Below are 23904 nucleotides of genomic sequence, written 5' to 3'. Positions count from 1 at the left end.
CCCTGATCAATACTGCGGGTGTATTTGCCGTAACATTATCACTACGCGCCGTCTGCTGCATCCACAGTGGACGCTAAATATCCCCTAACGTCATTCGCAAGAGTAGGACATCATGCGCCAGTTCAAACTTTCCAAATTTGAAAAATATATAAACCGTATATAACAATCATCGCCCCCTGCTGGCAGACTAATGCCCGTTTGCGTGCCAGGTCCTGAATATACTTGGTGGCGCACAGGGAAAGCTGCCACTGGGGATGCCCTTTCAATTGTGTCGAGGCGACGCGTGGCATCAAGCGTTCTGTGACAACCCCGGCGAGTAGGAGGAGAGCAGCTGTATCACACACACACACACAACTTTGTTATTTTTTTCCACGATAACTTGGCAAACCCCTGCTAAACGAGAGTCATGAGATTCACCAGTGATGCTTTAAACAAGCGAAGTCCTTTTGTTATTAATAATAGAGATAATACAATAACGCCAGTGTGCTTGTCTGTGTGCCTGTCCCATCATCATCATCGCCGCACGCACGCCCCTCGTGATGTGACGCGCGCGCATTGGCCGCCGCGTGACTATATAAGCGCTCAGAGACACGGAGACGCGCAGAGGCGCTTACGAGCCCCGACACACACACACACACACGCGCACGCCTGCATCATCATCACCGCCGCCACCACCACCACCACCACCACACGTATACTATAGTGTACACAGCACGTGTACGCAGCAGGGTGGACGGGCAGGGCTAGGACTCGATTTAGATTGTGTACCGCGGTCGACCCGTGGCGGTGACGCCGAATGATTATTAGCGCTCGCTGTATACGTACGTATACACACACACACACGCTGCGTACACGCATAGTAGGGGTGCGGGGCATACGACGCGGGGGTGGATACGTCGGACACACACCTAGCACAGCTGGTGCGCACGTACACGTACGACAGTTGCACGTGTACACGCAGAGCGCTCACGCCCAGCGAGACCTTGACGCAGCCGCGCCCAGTGTACACAGCCGTACGCCTGAGAACTCGTATCCCGGTGTGCACATGCATCGGGTACACGCGCCGACACGCATGTGCAGTGTAAACACGGATTCATAGTGCACACGTACAGCTACACGCGTACAGCTACGTACAGTATTCACGCATCTACACATTTGCGCAAACGCAGCAAAGCTACGATACATAGCTACCTCAAGCATACACAGGCACAGCTCCCCCGTATATCCTACACACGCTCGTGGGGCAAGTGCTGTTAGCGAGAATCCGCAAGCACCAATCAGACACTCACTCGCAGACACGTTACTCATCACACGCAGACACACGCGTAGCCTCACCCATCACTCATCTCACGCATCTCGCTCACATCTCACCACTCACCACCACTCACACCACCACCACCCGCGTCGCTTCGCGATGAGGGCCAACACCCCTGGCGCCGCGCGGCTGCTGCGCAAGGCCTCCCCGTGCCCGCTGCTGCTGCTGCCCGGCGCGTCGGGCCTCGGAGGCGTCTCGGCGGGCACGGCCGCAGACATGCGCGGCTGCTTCGCGCGCCTCCGCGCCCTCGTGCCCACGGTGCCCCCGGGCAAGCGCATCAGCAAGACGGAGCTGCTGCAGCACGTCATCGACTACATCGGGGACCTGCAGCTGGCGCTCGACGGGGCCCCCGAGCCGGTTGGAGAGCCCCAGCAGCAGCAGCAGCAGCAGGACGACGAGGAGGAGGAGGAAGAGGAGCAGGAGGAGTTGCAGCAGAGGCGAAGGAGGAGGCAGCGAAGGGACGGGGGAGGCGGCCACCCCTGGGGCGAGATGATTCCTCTTCCTCCTCCTGCCGTGGGTAGCGAGCACCGTCGGCTGCCGTTGGTGCCCATCAACCAGGCGACCGGGGTCAGGGCTCCAACCGTGACCTCAAGCTCCGCGGCGGCCGTACGCAGGGCGAGCGCCGATGTCGGGGTGGAGGTGAGTGGTGGATACACGAGGGCGCACGTGGGTGGTGCATGGTTGGTACGAGCGAATGATACGTGATTGGTACCACGTTGCATGGTTTATGAGGGTGCACGTGGGCATGCCTGCATGCATGCTGCTACACGTGGGTACACGCTGTGGATACAAGTGTGTACGCGGGCATTGAAAAATCCACGTGGGTTCCGTGGAGCGCGATGAACACACGTGTGACGTGCATGATCGTGGGCATGCAACGCGCATGACATGTGTGTGTGTGTACACGTGTGTGTACACGCGTATGCCGTTCCAAATGGACCTTATGTAATTGTGACGTATAAAACGTCAAGTAAATTTGATCTCGTGTGTGTGTGTGATCTTACGCGGTGAATGTCAAATTTTACTGGGTTAGTAATTTGCTATAAATGCCATGTAGTGTATATCACATATGTGTAAAGTGTGTGTATTGAATGCCAGGCTAAGTGTATCGCTTGTGGATATGTGTGTAGTACGTCACTAAATGTAGAACACGTGCAATGTCTACGTTTGCATGATACGCTTGCAATGTGGATGACAATCCATGAAGAGTATTTGGTTCATGTCGCCCCACGTAGAACGCGGTTAGAGTTGAGTGCCAGAGCGCGTGTGGTGCAGCCTGGTCGAGACGGACGGTGCATCATGCGCGTGTGGTGCAGCAGTTGGGCTGTCGTGAAGTCCGCACAGACGGGATCGCCAGTAGGCCGGGCGCAGCACTCTGTCTGCTCATCGTCGTCCGTGGCCCGTGCGCCCACGGCTACGGTCGATCTTAGGAAGCCACTGGAAGCTGTGCACTTGTAAACCTAGATAAACAACAAATATTTAGAACTTTTTTTCGTGTTTAGTTTGTTGTCCGTCCCCCCGCACCTCCGATTAGCACGGTTGGCTACGTACGCACACGAAGTTCAACATACACACAAGAAGTTCAACATACATACGTTCACTTCGGGGAGTGATTCCCTACATTTCTGCCCTTGCAATGCACTCACGGACGAGGACTCGGCGCCTCCCGTGTCGTTCGTGCAACTTGCCTCACCATACGTCACCATCGCCGCTCCGTGCGGGTCGATGCCCGGCACCGGTTGCCGATGTCACTCGTTCACGAACGATAGCCGTGGTCAGGTATCGAACGCGGACCACCAGCACTGCGCTAACCAGCGCGCCACCGCTCTTCTTCATCCAGCAGCGTCGGTCGCGGTGAGCGAAGTTGCTCGGCATTGGCGTGCCCGTGGCGGTGGGCCGTGACCTTTGAAGACCCCCGACTGAACCCCGCGTGGTGCCACACGCGTCCCAACTCGCTGCACGCGCGAGCACCGCCTTCACGGTGTCGTCGCGATATTGACTTTCAATGAGCTCTCGACTGATTCAATTGAAATTTAAAAAAAACACATCGATTGATGCACCACCCACCTACATACCCTACCGCAAAGCGATCGTGCACGGAAGGATTAGCCGTAAATATTACAACCAGTCTCTCTGATGGAGGCTGGTGACGTAAAACGTCGGGCAGTAATGTCTTTCGAATATTAGTATTGTCATTAGCAATCGTTTATTCTCGGCGACTCGTGCAATACTGCACAGTCGCACGGTGACAACCTAATCATTCATCTCTGGTCGGTGCGGATACGTCCGTGACCTACCTAGGACGGTTTTTTTTTTTTTTCGAAAACATTTCACGCCGCCACGGGATGTTGCTGCTCGGCATCGCTCGCGGGACGAGCTCGGCCGGTGAAGGTTCCTCGCCGGCCTCCGAGTCGCGCGATGATGCCCGGAACGATCCCCGTCACCCGTGAACCAAGTACTCCGCCTCCCGTGGAGTGCGACGCTAAAGCCAATCGATTGTCAGCACGTGCGGCCCGCTGCCAGAAAATGTACGAGGATCCTCGTCTCCGATGTTGCAATGTCATTTCCGTACGCGCAGGGCGCACGCAGGTCTTGCGTAGACGGCACACGTTGTGTGTACATGTTGTGTGCACGTTGTGTACATGTTGTGTGCACGTTGTGTGCACGTTGTGTACATGTTGTGTGCACGTTGTGTACATGTTGTGTGCACGTTGTGTGCACGTTGTGTGCACGTGCGCTAATCGCCGATCGCTCACACGGCGTGGTGCACGTACCGTGTGCGCCACGTGTGTGTGTGTGTGCGCTGCGCTACCAAACTGACTATCCGTGTTCGATTACCGCTCACGGCCACCAACAACCAGTGACGATTATCTGAACCGGTCCTGAGTCTCCCATAGGTTGACCCAGCCTTAGATGCGGTGTGTAAACGTCGTCACGAGGGGGGAGACAAAGACGACCGGGCGTGGTGCTGGTTTCCCACCCCATCGTGTGCCGTGCCGGCCTTCATAAGGGCTCGCTAACAGCACTTGACCCAAAAGCCTGTTCACGCTCTACGGAGATAGTTGTCTTAATTACACAAACACTCGCTTCACGTCAGACCCCTGTATGCAGAAGTGTGCCGGCCAACCCAAGATGCAACGTCTGTGAGTGCGAGTCGTCGAGGTGACTACAGAGTTCAGGGTAGTATTCATCTTCTCAGCTGGCATTCTGCAAGAGTACAACTTCACGAACCCTGATCCTGATTGACACTCCGGCGACATTTGTCAAGTTTGGCAGATTCAGTAAATGTGTTTGAGCCGGGTTGTTTTCATCACATGCGTTGTGGCGGTACTGACGTCAGGCAGGGCTCAATTGATCACTCCATATCTGATGGAACGCTGCCGATGCGTCAGGATTATCGGCGTAAGGCACTACCACTAGCATAGAGGAGATACTCCTTGTCCACAGGAACCCTACATTATTGCACCGCGTTATACTTCTACAAGTCACACCTGGGGATCAACATTCAGCGAGATGTTTGAGGCGGTGTCAAAGTCATTTCCGGAACAGCGCAACGGGGCTGAATGTATTTACATCTCGAGAGAGGTTAGCCACAAATCGAGGCTAAACCAAAGACACAGTTCCCCCGTATAGCCTTAACGACTTTTAGGGCAAGTGATTGTTGGACGCTAGCACCTATGAAGGCCGGCACGGCACACGATCACTTGTTCCCCGAGTGGCGACATTTACACATCGCACCAGTGACTCGTTTGAGGCCGAGTCTACCTAGGGGAGACCAAAGGACCTGTTCAGATACGCGCAGCGGACTCGCCGCGACACGACCTCTCCCCACACAACAACAACAACAACAACACGCACGCATCTCCCCCACACAACAACAACAACAACACGCATCTCCCCCACACAACAACAACAACACGCACGCATCTCTCCCACACAACAACAACAACACGCACGCATCTCTCCCACACAACAACAACACGCACGCATCTCTCCCACACAACAACAACACGCACGCATCTCCCACACACAACAACAACACGCACGCATCTCCCCCACAACAACAACAACAACACGCATCTCCGCCACACACAACAACAACAACACGCACGCATCTCTCCCACACAACAACAACACGCACGCATCTCTCCCACACAACAACAACAACACGCACGCATCTCTCCCACACAACAACAACAACACGCACGCATCTCTCCCACACAACAACAACAACACGCACGCATCTCTCCCACACAACAACACACGCACGCATCTCTCCCACACAACAACAACAACACGCACGCATCTCTCCCACACAACAACACACGCACGCATCTCCCCCACACAACAACAACAACACGCACGCATCTCTCCCACACAACAACAACAACACGCACGCATCTCTCCCACACAACAACAACAACACGCACGCATCTCCCCCACACAACAACAACAACACGCACGCATCTCCCCCACACAACAACAACAACACGCACGCATCTCCCCCACACAACAACAACAACACGCACGCATCTCCCCCACACAACAACAACACGCACGCATCTCCCCCACACAACAACAACAACACGCATCTCTCCCACACAACAACAACAACACGCATCTCTCCCACACAACAACAACACGCACGCATCTCTCCCACACAACAACAACAACACGCACGCATCTCTCCCACACAACAACAACAACACGCACGCATCTCTCCCACACAACAACAACAACACGCACGCATCTCTCCCACACAACAACAACAACACGCACGCATCTCTCCCACACAACAACAACAACACGCACGCATCTCTCCCACACAACAACAACAACACGCACGCATCTCTCCCACACAACAACAACAACACGCACGCATCTCTCCCACACACCAACAACAACACGCACGCATCTCTCCCACACACAACAACAACACGCACGCATCTCTCCCACACAACAACAACACGCACGCATCTCTCCCACACAACAACAACACGCACGCATCTCTCCCACACAACAACAACAACAACACGCACGCATCTCTCCCACACAACAACAACAACAACACGCACGCATCTCTCCCACACAACAACAACAACAACACGCACGCATCTCTCCCACACAACAACAACAACAACACGCACGCATCTCTCCCACACAACAACAACAACAACAACACGCACGCATCTCTCCCACACAACAACAACAACAACAACACGCACGCATCTCTCCCACACAACAACAACAACAACAACGCACGCATCTCTCCCACACACAACAACAACAACAACACGCATCTCTCCCACACACAACAACAACAACACGCACGCATCTCTCCCACACACAACAACAACAACAACACGCACGCATCTCTCCCACACACAACAACAACAACAACACGCACGCATCTCTCCCACACACAACAACAACAACACGCACGCATCTCTCCCACACAACAACAACAACACGCACGCATCTCCCCACACAACAACAACAACACGCACGCATCTCCCCCACACAACAACAACACGCACGCATCTCCCCCACACAACAACAACACGCACGCATCTCTCCCACACAACAACAACAACAACACGCATCTCCCCACACAACAACAACAACACGCACGCATCTCCCCACACAACAACAACAACACGCACGCATCTCCCCACACAACAACAACAACACGCACGCATCTCCCCACACAACAACAACAACACGCACGCATCTCCCCACACAACAACAACAACACGCACGCATCTCCCCACACAACAACAACAACACGCACGCATCTCCCCACACAACAACAACAACACGCACGCATCTCCCCCTCACAACAACAACAACATGCACGCATCTCCCCCACACAACAACAACAACACGCATCTCCCCACACAACAACGAAAACAACACGCACGCATCTCCCCACACAACAACAACAACACGCACGCATCTCCCCCACAACAACAACACGCATCTCCCAGCTCGCCCCTGCCTGGGGCCTAGGGCCTCACGGCGGCACGAACCTCCCGCTCCGCCGCGCGGCTCATCGCGGTCTCACCTGACCCCCCCTCCACCCCCCCACCCCCTCCACCCCCCGCTACAATTTTAGATGGAGAAAGACGACGAACGTAACTTTACATCTGGCCGATCGCTTCGAGCTAATCACGAAGTAAACGTGTTTATTGCGCAAGTCGCGGCTTTGAGACGACGTTTGCTGTGCGTGCGCTTCAAAGCGCGCGTGCAATACCCCTACACGGGTATAGCTTGCACAGTGTGCTGCGCGGAGCACACGAGGCGGCCCAGGGATATTGCAGTACAGCAATGGATCCTCGAATCGATCCGCGCGGAAATGTGTCACACGCAGCCCCGCGCGGCCCTGAATGGAAGCCTGGTCGGCGTGTGGTGGGAACCGCCGAACTGGAGAGACAAAGACGGCTGCGGCGGCCTGCGCCTCGCGATCAGCGCTGGCCTCAATCCGAACCAGAATAGTTGTTGACACTGGAGGAACCGATGAGCTTTAGAGATCCTGTTCACTGGTGCCCACTCGGGGCAGGTGAGACGGTAACGACAACAACAAACAATACAAACAACGCAATCGGAGTGCACAGTACGAGCGGGGTAAACGAATCGCGCAAACACAAATACTGGGTGCTCGCTAACAGCGCCTTGCCGTGTGGTGTGCGTCCGAGGCGAGCGGGGTGAGGTCTGTCCGCGTGGAGTTCCACAGTCCTGGCACGTGTGGGTAAAGCGCAGAACCCGATCGTCGCCGTTTCTCGAACTCCACTTCGCCCTTGTAAAACAACAACGATCAGATGGATGCCCACTGTTTATTTACTCAGGATAATCTCACCGTGTCTCGACTCCTTCAGAAGGGTCATGCAATGGGATGTTTGGTCAATTCCTAGGTAAAGTAAAGTCTCGACAAACCTGGATAAAACCCACGCGGCAGACCAAGGTCTAACGCTTAACGCTCTGCACAGATGGATTCAATAATGCATGGCTGTACTTGTTCTGCTGGCCACCTCGCAAACCTATCCTATACCTACAGGCAGGCCGCCATCCCAGCACTAGCCAGGCTCAATCCCGCTTGGCCTCCGCTGTGGGATGATCGCGAGGCCAGTGCACGTGGTGTGCACGTGGTGAAACAGCGACGTCTCTCTCCGGACATATGAGTCCGCACCCGGCACGCCACATCCAGTAAACACCCTTCTCTGAGGTCGTGCATGTACACACGTGTACACGTGCGCACGTGGTGGTGTGTGTGCCAATCACAGAGTTTGTCACAGCCACCGACTCCCCCGCCACCCCTCGTCATCGCTTCCTTCCCTTTACTACACAAACCGGATCTAGGAAAATCTCCAAAAAGACCAAAACGACGCGAAACGACGCGGCTTTCGCAATTGAGGCTGGCCAGGCGGCGGCAGTGGGATTCGAGAATCCATCTGTGCGGAACATTGAGCGTCAACCCCCTTTCACGCGTCTTGAGTCGTCTCCGGATTCTCCAGTGCTCTCCCGCACGAAGCCAAACTCCCATTGTTAATGGGATTGGCCAAACATCCCAATGTAGCAGGACCCTCCTGCAAAAGTGCCTTGAGCCTCATTGAAGCTTTACTGGGTAAACGACATCATCATCATGATTATTATCACTCCTCATATTGAGCTTGCTTGGAGACACCGTGAACGGGCATGGGCTGTGTGAATGCATCGATGATTGAATGACATTCAGGTGGAGCTGAATGAATTTCGCTGGAGGGAGCCGAGTGAATGACAGGTCCGGGTGTGCAGTGTCATCATCATGAGTGCGAGTGACAGTGGAGTGAGCTGAATGGGTAAATCACGGTGGAGTTAATCGCGGAATGGATTACACTCCTGGCGTGAGCTGAACGAATTAATGAACGACACTTGAGCGAGATTAATCAATACATGAATGACGCGAGTAAGTGCGTGAAAAACCCTGGAGTGAGCCGAATGAGTTAATGCCACCGCCATGAGTTGGATGAATGACAGTCGTTGAATGAATGAGCCATTGACAGTGGAGTGAGCGGATTGAACGAATGTATGCGTGGAGTGAGGGAGTTGAGTCTGCATTGAGTCTCCGCGTCTGCTGCTGCTGTTCGTATCCCGCAGTTTCTCCACGTGGACGCGACTGTTGACAAATCACCTCAGCTCTAAGAACACTGCATCGGAGCCAGATACTGGTACGTGCTCGTCACTGGCGCGCAGAAGCGTGTCTACCTGCACACCTGCGTGCATAGCGACCTACGTGCATAGCGACCTACGTGCATAGCGACCTACGTGCATAGCGACCTACATGCATAGCGACCTGCGTGCATAGCGACCTGCGTGCATAGCGACCTACGTGCATAGCGACCTACGTGCATAGCGACCTACGTGCATGCATAGCGACCTACGTGCATAGCGACCTGCGTGCATAGCGACCTACGTGCATAGCGACCTACGTGCATAGCGACCTACGTGCATAGCGACCTACGTGCATAGCGACCTACGTGCATAGCGACCTACGTGCATGCATAGCGACCTACGTGCATAGCGACCTACGGACATGCACGACCACTCGGCCACCCACGGATAAGGCCGAGAGCTCTTGCGCAGACAATGCACGCGCGTGCGTCTTATTAATTCCATCCATGCGCTATGTTGGGATGTAGATACACATGTATGCAATGTACACACTTAGATACATACATAGATATGTACAAGGCGTGCGTACTCCCACCTCCTTCTAGACGTCTGGAAAGCGTGGAAGATGAGCCATATTTCTTCTCAAGAGGGGCTCTATCGTGCCCACCCCTACCCTCCGAGTGAAGGTCCATTCCGCCAGCAGTGACTCGAGCGTGCAATTGCAGGGCTCCCTCTTTACCCTTGCACTGTGCGTGTTTGCGCGTGGTAACAACACCGCCGTCGCGTTTTGTGTTGCAGGTTTGCGGGCGGGCTTAGCCCCGAATACCTCCAAGCGACGAAAGCCACCATACCTCGCCCCCCTCCTCCTCCTCCTCTCGACTCTTTCTCGATCACACGTTAGACCGTTTCGCCAGTGACCGCTGTAGAATGTTTTTTTCCCCTTATTTTGTCTCTCTCTCTCGTCCAAATCCTGCCGCGCGTGTGGGCGCGCGTTGAGCCACACGGAAACTCCGCAGACCTCGTCTCAACCAAATCAAAACTGGCACAGCCTCAAGAGTGATATCAATGCATCATACGAGCTTTGTACATAGTGACCACGAGTAATAATTAATGATGGTAATGATGATAATTAATAATCAGTGTACACGTGCGCCGCCGATGCTGCTGCGGAGCTGAGTGTATCGGGTGAAGTGTGCGTGCGTGTGTGCGTGCGTGTGTGTGCGCGCGTATTCGATGTACATGTAAGTTACACCCAGGGGCTTCATTTCTTTACGAGATATTTTCCGGAACGCTGCTCAGAGACTAGTTGGGAGTTGCGGGATATCGGGGTGAGGAACAAGCACGCCGAAACGTCATAATCCGATATTAGTGCAGCCCACTGCCCTACAATTCCAATAAACACGTTAATATATATATTAAAAAATATACAAATTAAAACAACCTGTTCATAGTGCCAGGTTCATTTGTTAAAAACCGGATGAGCACCCAAGAGACCAGGATGGAGTCTCGTGTGGAAGAGTGAACCCGGGTGGGTTTGGAGAGGGCCGTGGGAATAAAACGTCACGTAGCAGCGTTCCGGACTCTTCCGGTTGAAATCAAGCACTGCTCATAAACACGTGGCGACGTGTCTGCATGTAAAATTGTACAAATGTCGGTGAATGTTATAATAAGACGAAAGGCGTGCACGGTTTTTATATATAAAATAAAATAACTCGACGAGTCGAATCGAGCCGCGTGTCTGTCAATACCCATCTTGTGCGTGACGCGAGCGGCACAGCGTGCAGACCTCTGCCCGGCACGTCCCCTCGTGCACGCGCGCCTGCCCCGCACGGCGGCCGCGTGCACGCGTTCAATCGCACTGGGTGGGGTGGGGGTGCCAGCAAGAGGAGCACGCGCGTTAGAGAAGGGACACGCGCAGGTGATATCATTCAATCGGTTACAGGACAGTAAGTGTGGCTTGGGCAGGATACGTGACCACGGGCTCACGGCTCCAAGGGATGATCGCCGATGGTCAAGAACTGTGACGTTCACGGGAGAGAGACACGCAAACTCCAAATATATCGACGTCGTGGTCGGGATCGAACCCACGTCCTCCCGTATACCGGGCGGCAGCCATGCAGTAAGCCAGCGCTACCAGCAATTGCCCAAGCTCTGCAGTCCTCTATACATCAAGATTATTTCAGCTAATTACAACGAGCGTGTATGCATAATAAAGACGAGGGTATCTGTCTCTCTCCGTGTGTAACAAAAACTAAATCCGTCAGCCACTCCCTCTGGCGCTGAGCCGCCTCCACCCTGCGGTGTGTGCGTGCCGGGTACACGTGGTGCGTACACGCCGCGTGTGCCACGGGCTGGGTACCTGCCGCGGGCTGGGTACACGCCGCGGGCTGGGTACACGTCACGGGCTGGCCCGCCTCTCCACTGCCCCACAGGAATGCCGCGCGCTCCACGGCCAACTCATTATCCTCTCCACGCCGCCCCCATTGTGCGCGCGCTGATACGGAGCACGTGCTCGTTGTATTGCTTATCGCTCCCCATTGCGCATCATCCATCGCACCTGTGCCAGCGTCGCAACTCACACACACACATGTGTGTGTAGGAGGGCGATTACGTGTGTGTGTATGCCAGTGTGTGTGTGTGCCAGTGTGTGTGTGTGTGTGTGCCAGTGTGTGTGTGTGTGCCAGTGTGTGTGTATGCCAGTGTGTGTGTGTGTGTATGCCAGTGTGTGTGTGTATGCCAGTGTGTGTGAAGGTGTGGGGAGAGGTTAGCGCGCTGCGCTACGATCCCGACTATCCAAGTTCGATGCCCGCTTACTGACAACACCAGTGCCGATTATCTGATCAGAGCTTGGGCCTCCCCTAGGTCGACTCGGCCTTAAATGAGTACCTTGTGCGGTATTTAAATATCGGCATTCGGGAGACAAAGGCGGCCGGGCGTGGTTCTGACCACTCACCCCCTCGAGTGTCGTGCCGGCCTTAATAGGTGCTCGCTAACAGCAATTACCCCCAACAGCCTGTTGAGGCTACACGAGGTGATACTTGTGTGTGTGTGTGTGAATGTGTGCCTGCATTGCATGGTATTCACACACACACACAGGCGGACAGGCGCTGCAAGTTCGTTTGCTCCACACCTTCACAGGGCAGTCTCAACATCGCGTTATACCCATCGAGAGCGAATTACTATTGAATCATCACTTACCGTCGAACCACTGCTGGATGAAGGAATGCTTATATCAATGCAGAATCATTGTTGTACTGCACTACGGCGCCGTGTCTATGCCCACGGCCTCCACTAACGCGCGCTGTCCAGCGTGCTGAAGCCCTATCTGGGGGTGGGAGGCCTTCATCCAGCAGTAGAGTGGCAAAACAATCTGTACACGTACACTCCCTCTCGATTATTACCGTCCTCCCGTATACAATGAGCACTCAGGGTGTGCATTTGCCTCGCGCTTTACGTGAGCTAGGATCTAAGATTGGGGTCGCAGCGTGAACGCGATGTTGGTAAGGCACACTCCGGCAAATGTGTTCGTACACGGCACACCACATCCAGTGTCCATCTCGCAAAGGCTGTGGATACCAGTCACGTGCCTGCTCCAGTCTACCGCCGAGCCGGAACATATTTAGTGAGAAATTAAGCCCTAGAGAGGGGCTGGGGTGGTCGATACGTCAGAGCCTTGAAAACTGCCTCGAGGCAGAGCGCGCTATGCAGAGAAGCATGCCCGGTGTGACTCAAGCAGCCCACGGTCCGTTCACTGCTGGATGAAAGCCCCCTCGAAGCCGTGGCCACCTCTCACGGCCCTGCGACGCAACAATATGTCTGTACAGCGCATGTACATCCTCCCACCTATACACGCAAAGACACGGTATATTTATACACGTGTATACACGTTTGTGAAGACACGGTATATTAACACGTATTTATACACAGACATGCATGGCCAACGCATCACGTTACACGCACAATAAAACACGACGCACACCCCACCACTCAATGTGTATTGTAGACGTTCTGCACATACACACACACCGACATGCCATATATACAATCCCATATATGCGTGCCACACACACCAAAGACACCCCGTGTAGTGTTTGACAGACTATTCGGGCAAGTGCTGTGAGCGAGCACCTATAAAGGCGGAAACGGCACACGAGGGGATGATGTGTTCTGTACCACGCCCGGCCGCCTTTGTCTCCCCGGTGTCGATGTTTAAACGCCGCACCAGGTATGCATTTAAGGCTGAGTCGACCTAGGGAAGGCCCAGAACCGGTTCAGATATTCGCTACAGCTACGCATACAAAACAGTCCACCATATAAAGTACACACAAACACACCATATACAACACACACATATCATACATAAGCAAAACGTGCTGTAAAAAAATACATCATACAAAAGCCATATATATCATACATAACACACGCCGTTACTGTAAACCATACGTGGAATACGTGGAATGCGTGAAATACTTCTGCTCCAATTGAGATATTATTGCCAGAATATAATTGAAGGCAACCCATCTATACACCGCCGTCCACACGCACGCACAATGCACACACACACACACCCCATATACACAATAGACGTAAGCCTTGTGCACGATACATACACACGCCACAGACACACATCGTATAGATGCGTCATGAAAATGTCACACACCACATACACACACACAAACAATAAATATAAAGCCGACACTCACTATACATCATCTCACACTATACATCATCACACACACCATAAACAAAGACAAAGACCCCCCTATAGCCTTAGCAGACTCTGGGGGCAAGTGTTGTTAGTGAGTAGCACCTATGAAGACCGGCACGGCACACCAAGAGGTGGGTGACCAACACCACGCCCGACCGCCTTTGTATCCCCAGTGGCAATATTAACTACACATCGCACTAGGTATTCATTTGAGGCTGAGTCGACCTAGGGGAGGTCCAGGACCGGTTCTGCTAATCGTCAATGGTGTGACCCGCATAAACACACACACACCGTATAGACATGACGACAGGACCTACACAATATAGATAAATGTCAGGCACCACTGCACCATACAATCACTCTACGCCATGAATCAATAATTAATATCGGTGTACACACTGCAGAAATCAACACGTGCATCAATAGCACTCCCCTAAAAGCATAATAACATCAGAGACAATATATATTAGACAATATTTATTAGGCAACGTTTTGAGAAATGTCGCTTCTTAATAGACATGAAGCCGATGATAAATGTCAATGCTATTATAGCAGCCACATCAAAGCAATGAATAAGGGCCAATCCTCGAAACGTCGCCTATGTTTCGATTTAAAGCTTTCGTGACTGCAGGGATTCATCTTCTTGGTTCTTTCGGTAAAGTCACGTAGAAGGGAAGTAATAAAATAATAAAAATAAAACATAATAAAACAATTCTCACGACGTATCGGCCACAACGCAAGCAGCCGTCCTCAGGTGAAAACCAGGTCCGTCGAGGCGACAGAGTCTGAATGAAACAGCACACGAGCTTGGAGCATATATATAAGCTGGGCGCATTGACAAAGGAATTTGCATATCAAAAGGAATTTAGCATATTTATGGAAAATGCAGGAATGTGATTAGTACTGCATATGCATGTGCATTATGCAGGATTAACAGCATCAAAGGGAGCTGCAGTTACTGCTGCTGCAGCAGTTGCTGCTGCTGCTGCAGTTTCTGCTGCTGCTGCAGTTGCTGCTGCTGCTGCAGTTGCTGCTGCTGCTACACTTGCTGCTGCTGCTGCACTTGCTGCTGCTGCAGTTGCTGCCTTATCCATTTTAATATAACACTATGTATTATTCTACCCACCCTAATGTGTATCATACTGCTATATGTTTACTGTACAATTACGACACCATACATTACTCTGCACACTGCACCCTGCCAGTGAGTGGAACGCGGTCTGAAAGTCACCATTAACGTGAACACATCTTAACTGATTGTGTTCACGTTAATGGTGACTTTCAGACCGCGTTCCACTCACTGGCAGGGTGCAGTGTGCAGAGTAATGTATGGTGTCGTAATTGTACAGTAAACATATAGCAGTATGATACACATTAGGGTGGGTAGAATAATACATAGTGTTATATTAAAATGGATAAGGCAGCAACTGCAGCAGCAGCAAGTGCAGCAGCAGCAGCAAGTGCAGCAGCAGCAGCAAGTGCAGCAGCAGCAGCAACTGCAGCAGCAGCAGAAACTGCAGCAGCAGCAGCAACTGCAGCAGCAGCAGAAACTGCAGCAGCAGCAGCAACTGCTGCAGCAGCAGTAACTGCAGCTCCCTTTGATGCTGTTAATCCTGCATAATGCACATGCATATGCAGTACTAATCACATTCCTGCATTTCCCATAAATATGCTAAATTCCTTTTGATATGCAAATTCCTTTGTCAATGCGCCCAGCTTATATATATGCTCCAAGCTCGTGTGCTGTTTCATTCAGACTCTGTCGCCTCGACGGACCTGGTTTTCACCTGAGGACGGCTGCTTGCGTTGTGGCCGAAACGTCGTGAGAATTGTTTTATTATGTTTTATTTTTATTATTTTATTACTTCTCTTCTACGTGACTTTACCGAAAGAACCAAGAAGACGTCGCCTATGTGTTGTAGACGAATGTGCAAACCCATTGTCACGCATTCCAACGCAGGTTCGCAAGGAAGCATGTTCATGCATAGACCCCTACAGTTACACACATGTAGAGACACCCACAGCACATACATGTATATACCACTACAGTTACACACATGTAGACATACAGTTACACACATGTAGACATACAGTACACACATGTAGAGACATACAGTACACACATGTAGAGACACCTACAGTACACACATGTAGACAGACAGTACACACATGTAGAGACATACAGTACACACATGTAGGCATACAGTACACACATGTAGAGACATACAGTACACACATGTAGAGACATACAGTACATACATGTAGACATACAGTACACACATGTAGAGACATACAATGCACACAATTAGAGACATACAGTACACACATGTAGACATAAAGTACACACATGTAGAGACCCCTACAGTTACACACATGTAGAGACATGTAAAGACATGTACATCGGGCCCTCAGGATGAACGGATACTCTGACCGTACTATCCGCCAAGCTGTCTCTCCCACCACACAGAAACAGCCACATGAAACTCCGACCAAAACTATCACGTTACCATACATAGCAGGCGTGACCAAAAAGATCTCCAAAATTCTAAACAAACATAAGATCCAAGTCCGATTCAATACAGTGCATAAAATCCGTGATCTGATTCCATCTGTGAAGGATGTCGTTCCTGACTTACAGTATCCTGGAGTCTACAAATTGAGTTGCATTTGTGGTGATTGCTACATTGGAGAAACGAAACGTCATGTTGCTGATCGTGTCCGCGAGCACAAGTCAGATCTGAAACACGGCAGAACTGATTCTTCGGCCGTTGCCGATCATTGCTACAACTCGGTGGGCTCTCTTGTGAAATTGTCTTTTCCGAGACCAAGGTTCTCTGCAAACCTCCTGGCTACCATCAAAGGTTTGTACACGAAGCCATACAAATATACAAACACAGACATAATTTCAACCGTGATGATGGGTACAAACTTAGTAATCATTGGAAAGATGTTATTAACCACGCAAAAAAGACTTAATTACACTTTTTTTTTGGACCATCTTATCTGACAGGCACTATCTTACTTCACTTTACCGAGTGTTAACATCCCCAGTGTTTAACAGTAATCTCTTCATTGTTCAGCCAGCATTGGTATAAACATACGCATTTTCGTTATTTTCTATCATGTGTATCAGGCCTCCCCCTCCCCCCTCCCTGTCCAAGACGTTGGCGTGTGCAGCAGTTTGTCGCTTGCGCACAATCGCTTCCACGCCGTCGCCCACCCTTTTGGCCCCGCCCCCCCTCCCTCCCGATACGTTCCATTCATTGGCTACCACATTCTGATGAGCTCCCCCCTCCCTCTCCTCCCCCCTCAACTCGCTTTTAAGGGATTACATCTTGAATCATTGCCTCACTTGATGCAGCTAATCTGGCTGTGACGGTCCCACCTGATGACGGAGACTTGTGTTGCCTCCGAAACGTCGTGATCTTTATTTTATTTGTATTAATTTTGATGTTTTACCTACGTGACTTTACCGAAAAAACCTAAGAACATACAGCACACACATGTAGAGACATACAGTACACACATGTAGAGACATACAGTACACACATGTAGACATACAGTACACACATGTAGAAACATACAGTACACACATGTAGAGACCCCTACAGCACACACATGTAGACATACACATGTGTAGACCTACACATGTGTAGAGGTCTACACATGTGTAGGCCTACAGTTGTGTCTATGCAGCATATCGACCAATCAGAGTCAACACTCACCTGAGCAATATCAATACACACACCCACACCGTACAAAGACAAAGACCCACCGTATAGCCTTTAACAGACTGTTGGGGCAAGTGCTGTTAGCGAACGCCTATGACACACGAGGGAGTGGTTTTGCCGGAACAACGCCCGGTCGCCTTTGTCTTCCCAGTGCCGATTGTTTACACACCGCAGCGGGTACCTCAGTTGAGGCTGAGACGACCTAGCGGTGGCCCCAGGATCGGCTCAAATCTTCGCCACTTTTGTTGGAATCGAATTCGTGGCGCTAACCGCTGCGCCACCGCTCCCCCGCGTGCACCCACAGCGCGCTACAAGTTCGCCAGTCGCAGCTCCGCGCTCCGCGTGCCAATTAGAAGAGGCGCTGCCTTGAGCCGGCGGTGTCTGCCTGCGTCAACGCCGACGACTCCACACGCTCACGTGGTGATGATGATGATGTTGTTGTTGTTGATGCATAGCAGCGATCTGTGTGTGCAATGGGGGAGCGGTGGCGCAGTGGTTGGCGTGGTACACTATTGAGCACCGGCCACTTGAGTTCGATTTCTCGGTCGCTGATGTATGTGTGTTGGACTTTTTTCACACCGTACGTAGCCAACCGTGCTAATTGGAGGTACGGGGAAGGACATCGAACTAAACACGACCTCAGTGGCGAGTGATATCCCAACAGGACCTGGGCAACCCTCCTCACTATCCAGCACTGACCAGCGTGGTGAAGTATGGTCAAGTATTATCAAACGACGACCCATGTGACCGACATGGCGTGGGGAGATATTCACCCGGCAGTGGATTTGACGGGGAGTTGCATTTTATCATTATTGTTATTGCAGCCAATAGAGGAGCAATTCTCATTGTGGCAATTCAGCGCCTCGCGAGGCATGCAGGCGAATCGTCAAATGCCGTCTTCACACAAAGGTCAAACACGAAGGTGACCCGCGTAGCCGACGCAGATTGTTGGAGCAAGTGCTATTCAACAAGACAAAGATCCCCCGTATAGTCCGAACAAACTGTAGGGGCAAGTGCTGTTAGCGAGCACCTATGAAAGCCGGTACGGCACACGAGGGGGTGGGTGAACAACACGGCGCCCGACCGCCTTTTCCTCCTTAGTGGCGATGTTTACACACCGCACCAGGTACTCATTTGAGGCTGAGTCGACCTAGGGGAGGCCCAGGACCGGTTCAGATAATCGTCACTGGTGTTGGTCGTGAGCGTGAGCGTGAATCAAACCCGGATCGCCGGATTTAGTGCGCAGCGCGCTAATCGCTGCACTACCGCTCACCACTCTCACTCACACACAACAACAACACCCGCCATTCGCCACTAAGTGGCGGTGACGTCACCACGACGCTTGTGTCAGGCTATGTGCACCTTTAGGCCACGTGAAGTGTCGAACGCCCGCTGGCAGGAGGTCACGGGGCAGACCCAGGTGCCACGGGTCGACGGACTGAGATGACCGAGATGACTGGCTGATGCACCACCTGTGCTTCCTACTGTGCCAGCTTGCTGTGCTTTAGCCACCCGGCGTTCCGCTCGTTGTTGTGAGCGTCGCACCTCCGCCCTCCGTTGCTGTTGAAGGGCGACTGCCTCCAACTGCCCAGTAGCATCCTTCACGAGCCTCCTCTACAGAGGCCGATCTTGACACCGCTGGTACCAGTCATCGGCAAGTTCACTCAGCTCCACGTCCTCCTGTACCACATCACTCTCACACTCACACACCCTCTCACTCACACGCACACTCTCACACTCACTCACTCAGCACCGTCACCCGTGGCTGCCTCTCCCATCCCTCACTCACCACGACTCGCGTGCTTCCAGACCCTCCCTGGCAGAGCCCGCCACGAGAGGCCACGAGTTATTGATTGCACTAATTGATTGACTAATTAGCGGCTGGAATTAGCCACTTCTCCGCGCTAACACAGCGGAGAGCTCACACAGATGCAATCTCTTAATCATCGCCGTCAAACAGCCACGACCAAGCCACTGCTCGATGAAGTGCTCGCCAAGCTCTCGCCATCTCGCACGAATCCACGCGTCACCTCCACGCGAGCTCATTTCATCGCTGCAGCCTCTCCGCAGCAAAATCTCTTTACGAGTCTCAACGCTCTTCATCAGGAGGGTCCTGCATTGGGATGTCTGACCATCTCCAGGTGCGAATCCGCGCCTCCGATGAATCATCACGGTTGGCGACGTGCGGTGCGAAAGAAGTTCAACAAACAGTGCACACATCGTGAGAGACAGTGAGAGGATGCCCCGCAGACGAGGGGGTAACACTCGAAGCTCCGCGCAGCCACAGTCGAGAATCCACCGCCGTGCTGACATCGTCTCACCAACCTCACACGCAGCCTCCCATCCCAGCACTGCCGAGGGCTTCACTCTGCTGGGCTTCTCAGAACGGAGGAGATGGAGCCGGGTGATTTGGAAGGAGCGTGGAGGATTTGACTACAACGCATCAACGTGTGGCCCCGCCGTGCATTCACCACGACTGCCGTCCCGTTACGCGACACGAACTCCGTCATTCCGTGGCGGTAATTTACCAATTCGGCGTTTTGAATCGACACCGTTGACACTCACTACGACGGCACTGATCTCAAACGCCGATTTAATCAACAACTCCCACGCCATTTCGAGGACAGGCCGGAGCAGACGTAGGGCACCCGCCAACACGCGAGGCGATGACTCGTGAGCAACTGCGGTGTCTCAGCACGGCCAGTACAAGTGTGTGAACACGTGGAGACCACCAGTACGAGTGTGTGAACACGTGGAGGTCAACCCGAGTGAGTGACCCCGGGTCCTCCGGTTTTTCCGTCCACATATAGAATGAACATCACGCGTTTAGAGTGTTTGGCTGCTGCTATGAATTTCCACGTGATAATGATAAGCTACTTCATCGAGTTATCGTTTGTGATAGTCAAATCGCTTCTGAAGAAGAGCTACGTAGATAGCTCAGTGGGCCTTACCTGGTAAAATATAAATGTTTGTTAAGTTGTTAGTTTAAACTGAGGGTCCCTGCCAAATATCTCTCAACTTCAAAGCGCCCGGGCCCCCTTCGGCCGATGGACCCCGGCGCATTTGCCCCCTCGTGTAACAATCAATAGCGATACGACTGATGATGATGCTGATAGCACTTGTATTTGTAGGCATCTCTCCACGTGATCACGACGGCACGCGGTGCGTGCCACGCGTGCGGCACCGCCACCCCCGTCCCTGCTGCGTGAGCTGCATCCGCGCCGGGCACGCGTGTGCATGATACTTATATCCCGAGGTACACGGGCCGCGTGCAATGCGAGAGCCGCGGCTCATATACAGCCAATCAATTATTGACGGAGGTGGGCTGTGCGCGGGTCGCGGTGTTGGGTTCTCACGCGGCGCGAGCGAGAGGTCCAAGCGACAGCTGCTCACAGCTGCACGCTTTAGTCGCGGACAGCAGCAGCAGTAGCCGCCACACGCTGCTTATGTGGGAGGGAAAGGGCAACGTGCTTAACGTAGTGTGGGGAATTCCACATTCCTATGGCAGCGAACAATGTCCACATTGCAACAAGTGTGCATGCGTGCACGCGTCCTGCGAGTGCTCCCAGCAAGCTCGTGGTGGTCGCGCCGCGAACGATGTCGCGTTACGCCGCTCCAGGATCCCAACCGGCACGGGGTGGCCACCGGCCTCTTGTTTGTGCCGCTCCCAGGCGCTGAAATGCCCCTCGCCGCTTCGAGCGGTTGGAGCCTTCGAAGTCTCGGCACCACGTGTTCATCACGGCCTCGAAAGCGCTCCAAGAGAGCTGCAGCGTGCATCGCACGTCACAGCCAAATTGAGGTTACTTTAGTGTAGGCGTCTGTGTACCCTGGGCTGTGATGATCCACGCTTCTTACTACTCGGTGTGAGATGATGCAGGGCTGCTATTGTCCGGGAGAGAGATGGCTCTCGTAAACCCAAGTAAACACTACTCGGACAAAATGCAGTCGTTATTTTGTATTGGGATAGAATGGACGTAATTGTGCTATCATCTCCGAGCTGCGGCAGCTCCCTGTGTAACTCATTGTACGTGTCCGTCCCCGCCCCTACGTGAGAGCGAGCCAAACACCAAGATTGCGTTCTGTCATTCGCCAGTAATTCCACGTGGCAAAACACGCGGCCGTGTGAGCTCCGTGGCCAGGTGATGGTGGTGGTGGTGGTGATGATGTTGACGACGATGATGATGATGTTGATAATGGTGGTGGTGGGCGATGAGGAGGTGTTCGTTTTTTTGTCTCACTGAACAATTGTGGTGGTTTGTGGGGTTGCTTTTTCATCTCCAATAAAAAAAAAACATATGCTTGGAATCTAGAATATGAGCAGAGACCCCGTCACTGATTCAGGAACACGAGTATTGGTACGCGCGCCTGGAGGCGCCTGTGCCGTACTGCCTGGGTATTCGAGCATCCATCTCTCACAAAGACAAAGCTCCCCCGTATAAACGTGCAGGCTACTAGGGCAAGGGCTGTTCGCGGCGAGCTCCAATTACACACCGCACCAGGTACTCGGTTCAGTCGACCGAAGAGAGGTTCGTTCAACGGTTCAGATATAAAATATTGACTTAAAGCTTTCGTGACTGTAGGAATTCATATTCTTTGGGTCTTTCGGTAAAGTCGTGTAGATCGGTCATCAGGAAATGATGACGACCGCTTGTGTTGCGCTCGAAACGTCGTAATCTTTTTGGCTATTTTCTTTGAACCAATCTATGTGACTTTACCGAAAACCCCAAAGAATATGGGTTCAGATATTCTTCAGCTACTCGTTTGAGTCTGAGTCGACCTAGGTGAGGCCTAGGAACGGTTCAGATAATCGTCACTGGGTGTTGGCCGTGGGTGGGAATCGAACTCGGGTGACCGGGTTCGTAGCGCAGCGCTAACCGCTACACTTCCGTCACACACACACAATAACACACACTCACACACACACGCGTGTTACACGTGTGTGCGCATCGCGGCGCTGAGTGTTAAACACACAGAGGGATGGTTGCACCGAGCCCGCTGTTGTCCCGTGTATTGGGGTCTCCCTGTGTATCGCGTTCTGCGACAGGAGACGTGAGCTGTGTACACCGCAATGTTTTATACAGAGCCGCCTGAATTATTGAGCATAATGCAGGCAGCTCATCCTGCCTGCACACCCAACACCGCCCTCTCGCTCTCTCTCTCTCGCGGTGTCTCTGTGTGAAACAACACTACTACACACTCGGCGATGCCAATATAAGCACAATTCCATTGCGTCTCTCCACAAGTAAATAAGAATGTGCGTGCGCCCATCAGCCGACGTTGTATTGACTCGCGCTCTTCCGGCCCTGCCATAGAAATGTGGAATTTCCACCACTGGCTCAGGGCTAAAAAGAGGATATGACCACCGCCGCAATGCTCATTTGAGTCAGAACCTCACGGTTTGGCGTATTGACCGGGGCGGCCTCGAATCGCCAATGTCGGCATCACGCGGCGGGCCGCGTCACGCGATCCTGAAATGCTGACGAGGAATCACTCGGCGCTCACGGGAACCCGAGCGGCGCCGTCTCGGGGCGGAAAGGAAGGCCGCGAGGAGGACTGCGCGCTCCTTAGCGGGGATCCTGCGGCGCGACTTGCAGCGTGAACTCGGCAACAGCAACGAGAGAGAGCGGGGGAGAGAGAGCGAGCGGGATAGAGAGCGGGCCAGACAGAGAGAGAGCGGGAGAGAGAGCCGCGGGCGGGCCAGAGCCAGAGAGCGAGCGGGAGAGAGAGCGGGCGGGAGAGAGAGCGGGCCAGACAGAGAGAGAACGGGAGAGAGAGCGGGCGGGCGAGTGCAGGAGCCTCCTCCCGTGATTGACAGTCGATCGCGTTACTCGCCCGTCTCGCGGCGACCGCGTCGTCATAAATCGGCCACGGCAGCGCGGGGTATGCGAGGAATGGCTCGCGCGCACCGGCAGTCCAATCAATCACGGGGGGGGGGGGGGGGGACGTCGCTAACTAAGCGCTATTCATCACGGGCTGTCGCTGCTGCGGCGACAACAACAACA

The 23904-nt window shown here is 53.0% G+C and overlaps 1 protein-coding gene across 1 annotated transcript; it reads left to right on the top strand.

The window, feature by feature from the left end:
* Positions 1-612: 612 nt before the first annotated feature.
* On the top strand, positions 613-11184 carry LOC133347443 (protein extra-macrochaetae-like). The gene is made up of 3 exons (XM_061559698.1): positions 613-1954; positions 9449-9519; positions 10262-11184. Exons 1-2 carry the CDS (start codon positions 1415-1417, stop codon positions 9491-9493), a joined length of 585 nt encoding a protein of 194 aa, XP_061415682.1. The 5' UTR covers positions 613-1414; the 3' UTR covers positions 9494-9519; positions 10262-11184.
* Positions 11185-23904: the final 12720 nt, after the last annotated feature.

The sequence above is a fragment of the Lethenteron reissneri genome, chromosome 26 (genome assembly GCF_015708825.2).
Source record: "Lethenteron reissneri isolate LAM-NWPU_2019-01 chromosome 26, ASM1570882v1, whole genome shotgun sequence".
Taxonomy (NCBI): Eukaryota; Metazoa; Chordata; class Hyperoartia; order Petromyzontiformes; family Petromyzontidae; genus Lethenteron; species Lethenteron reissneri.
This window is presented reverse-complemented; position numbering and strand designations above follow the sequence as displayed.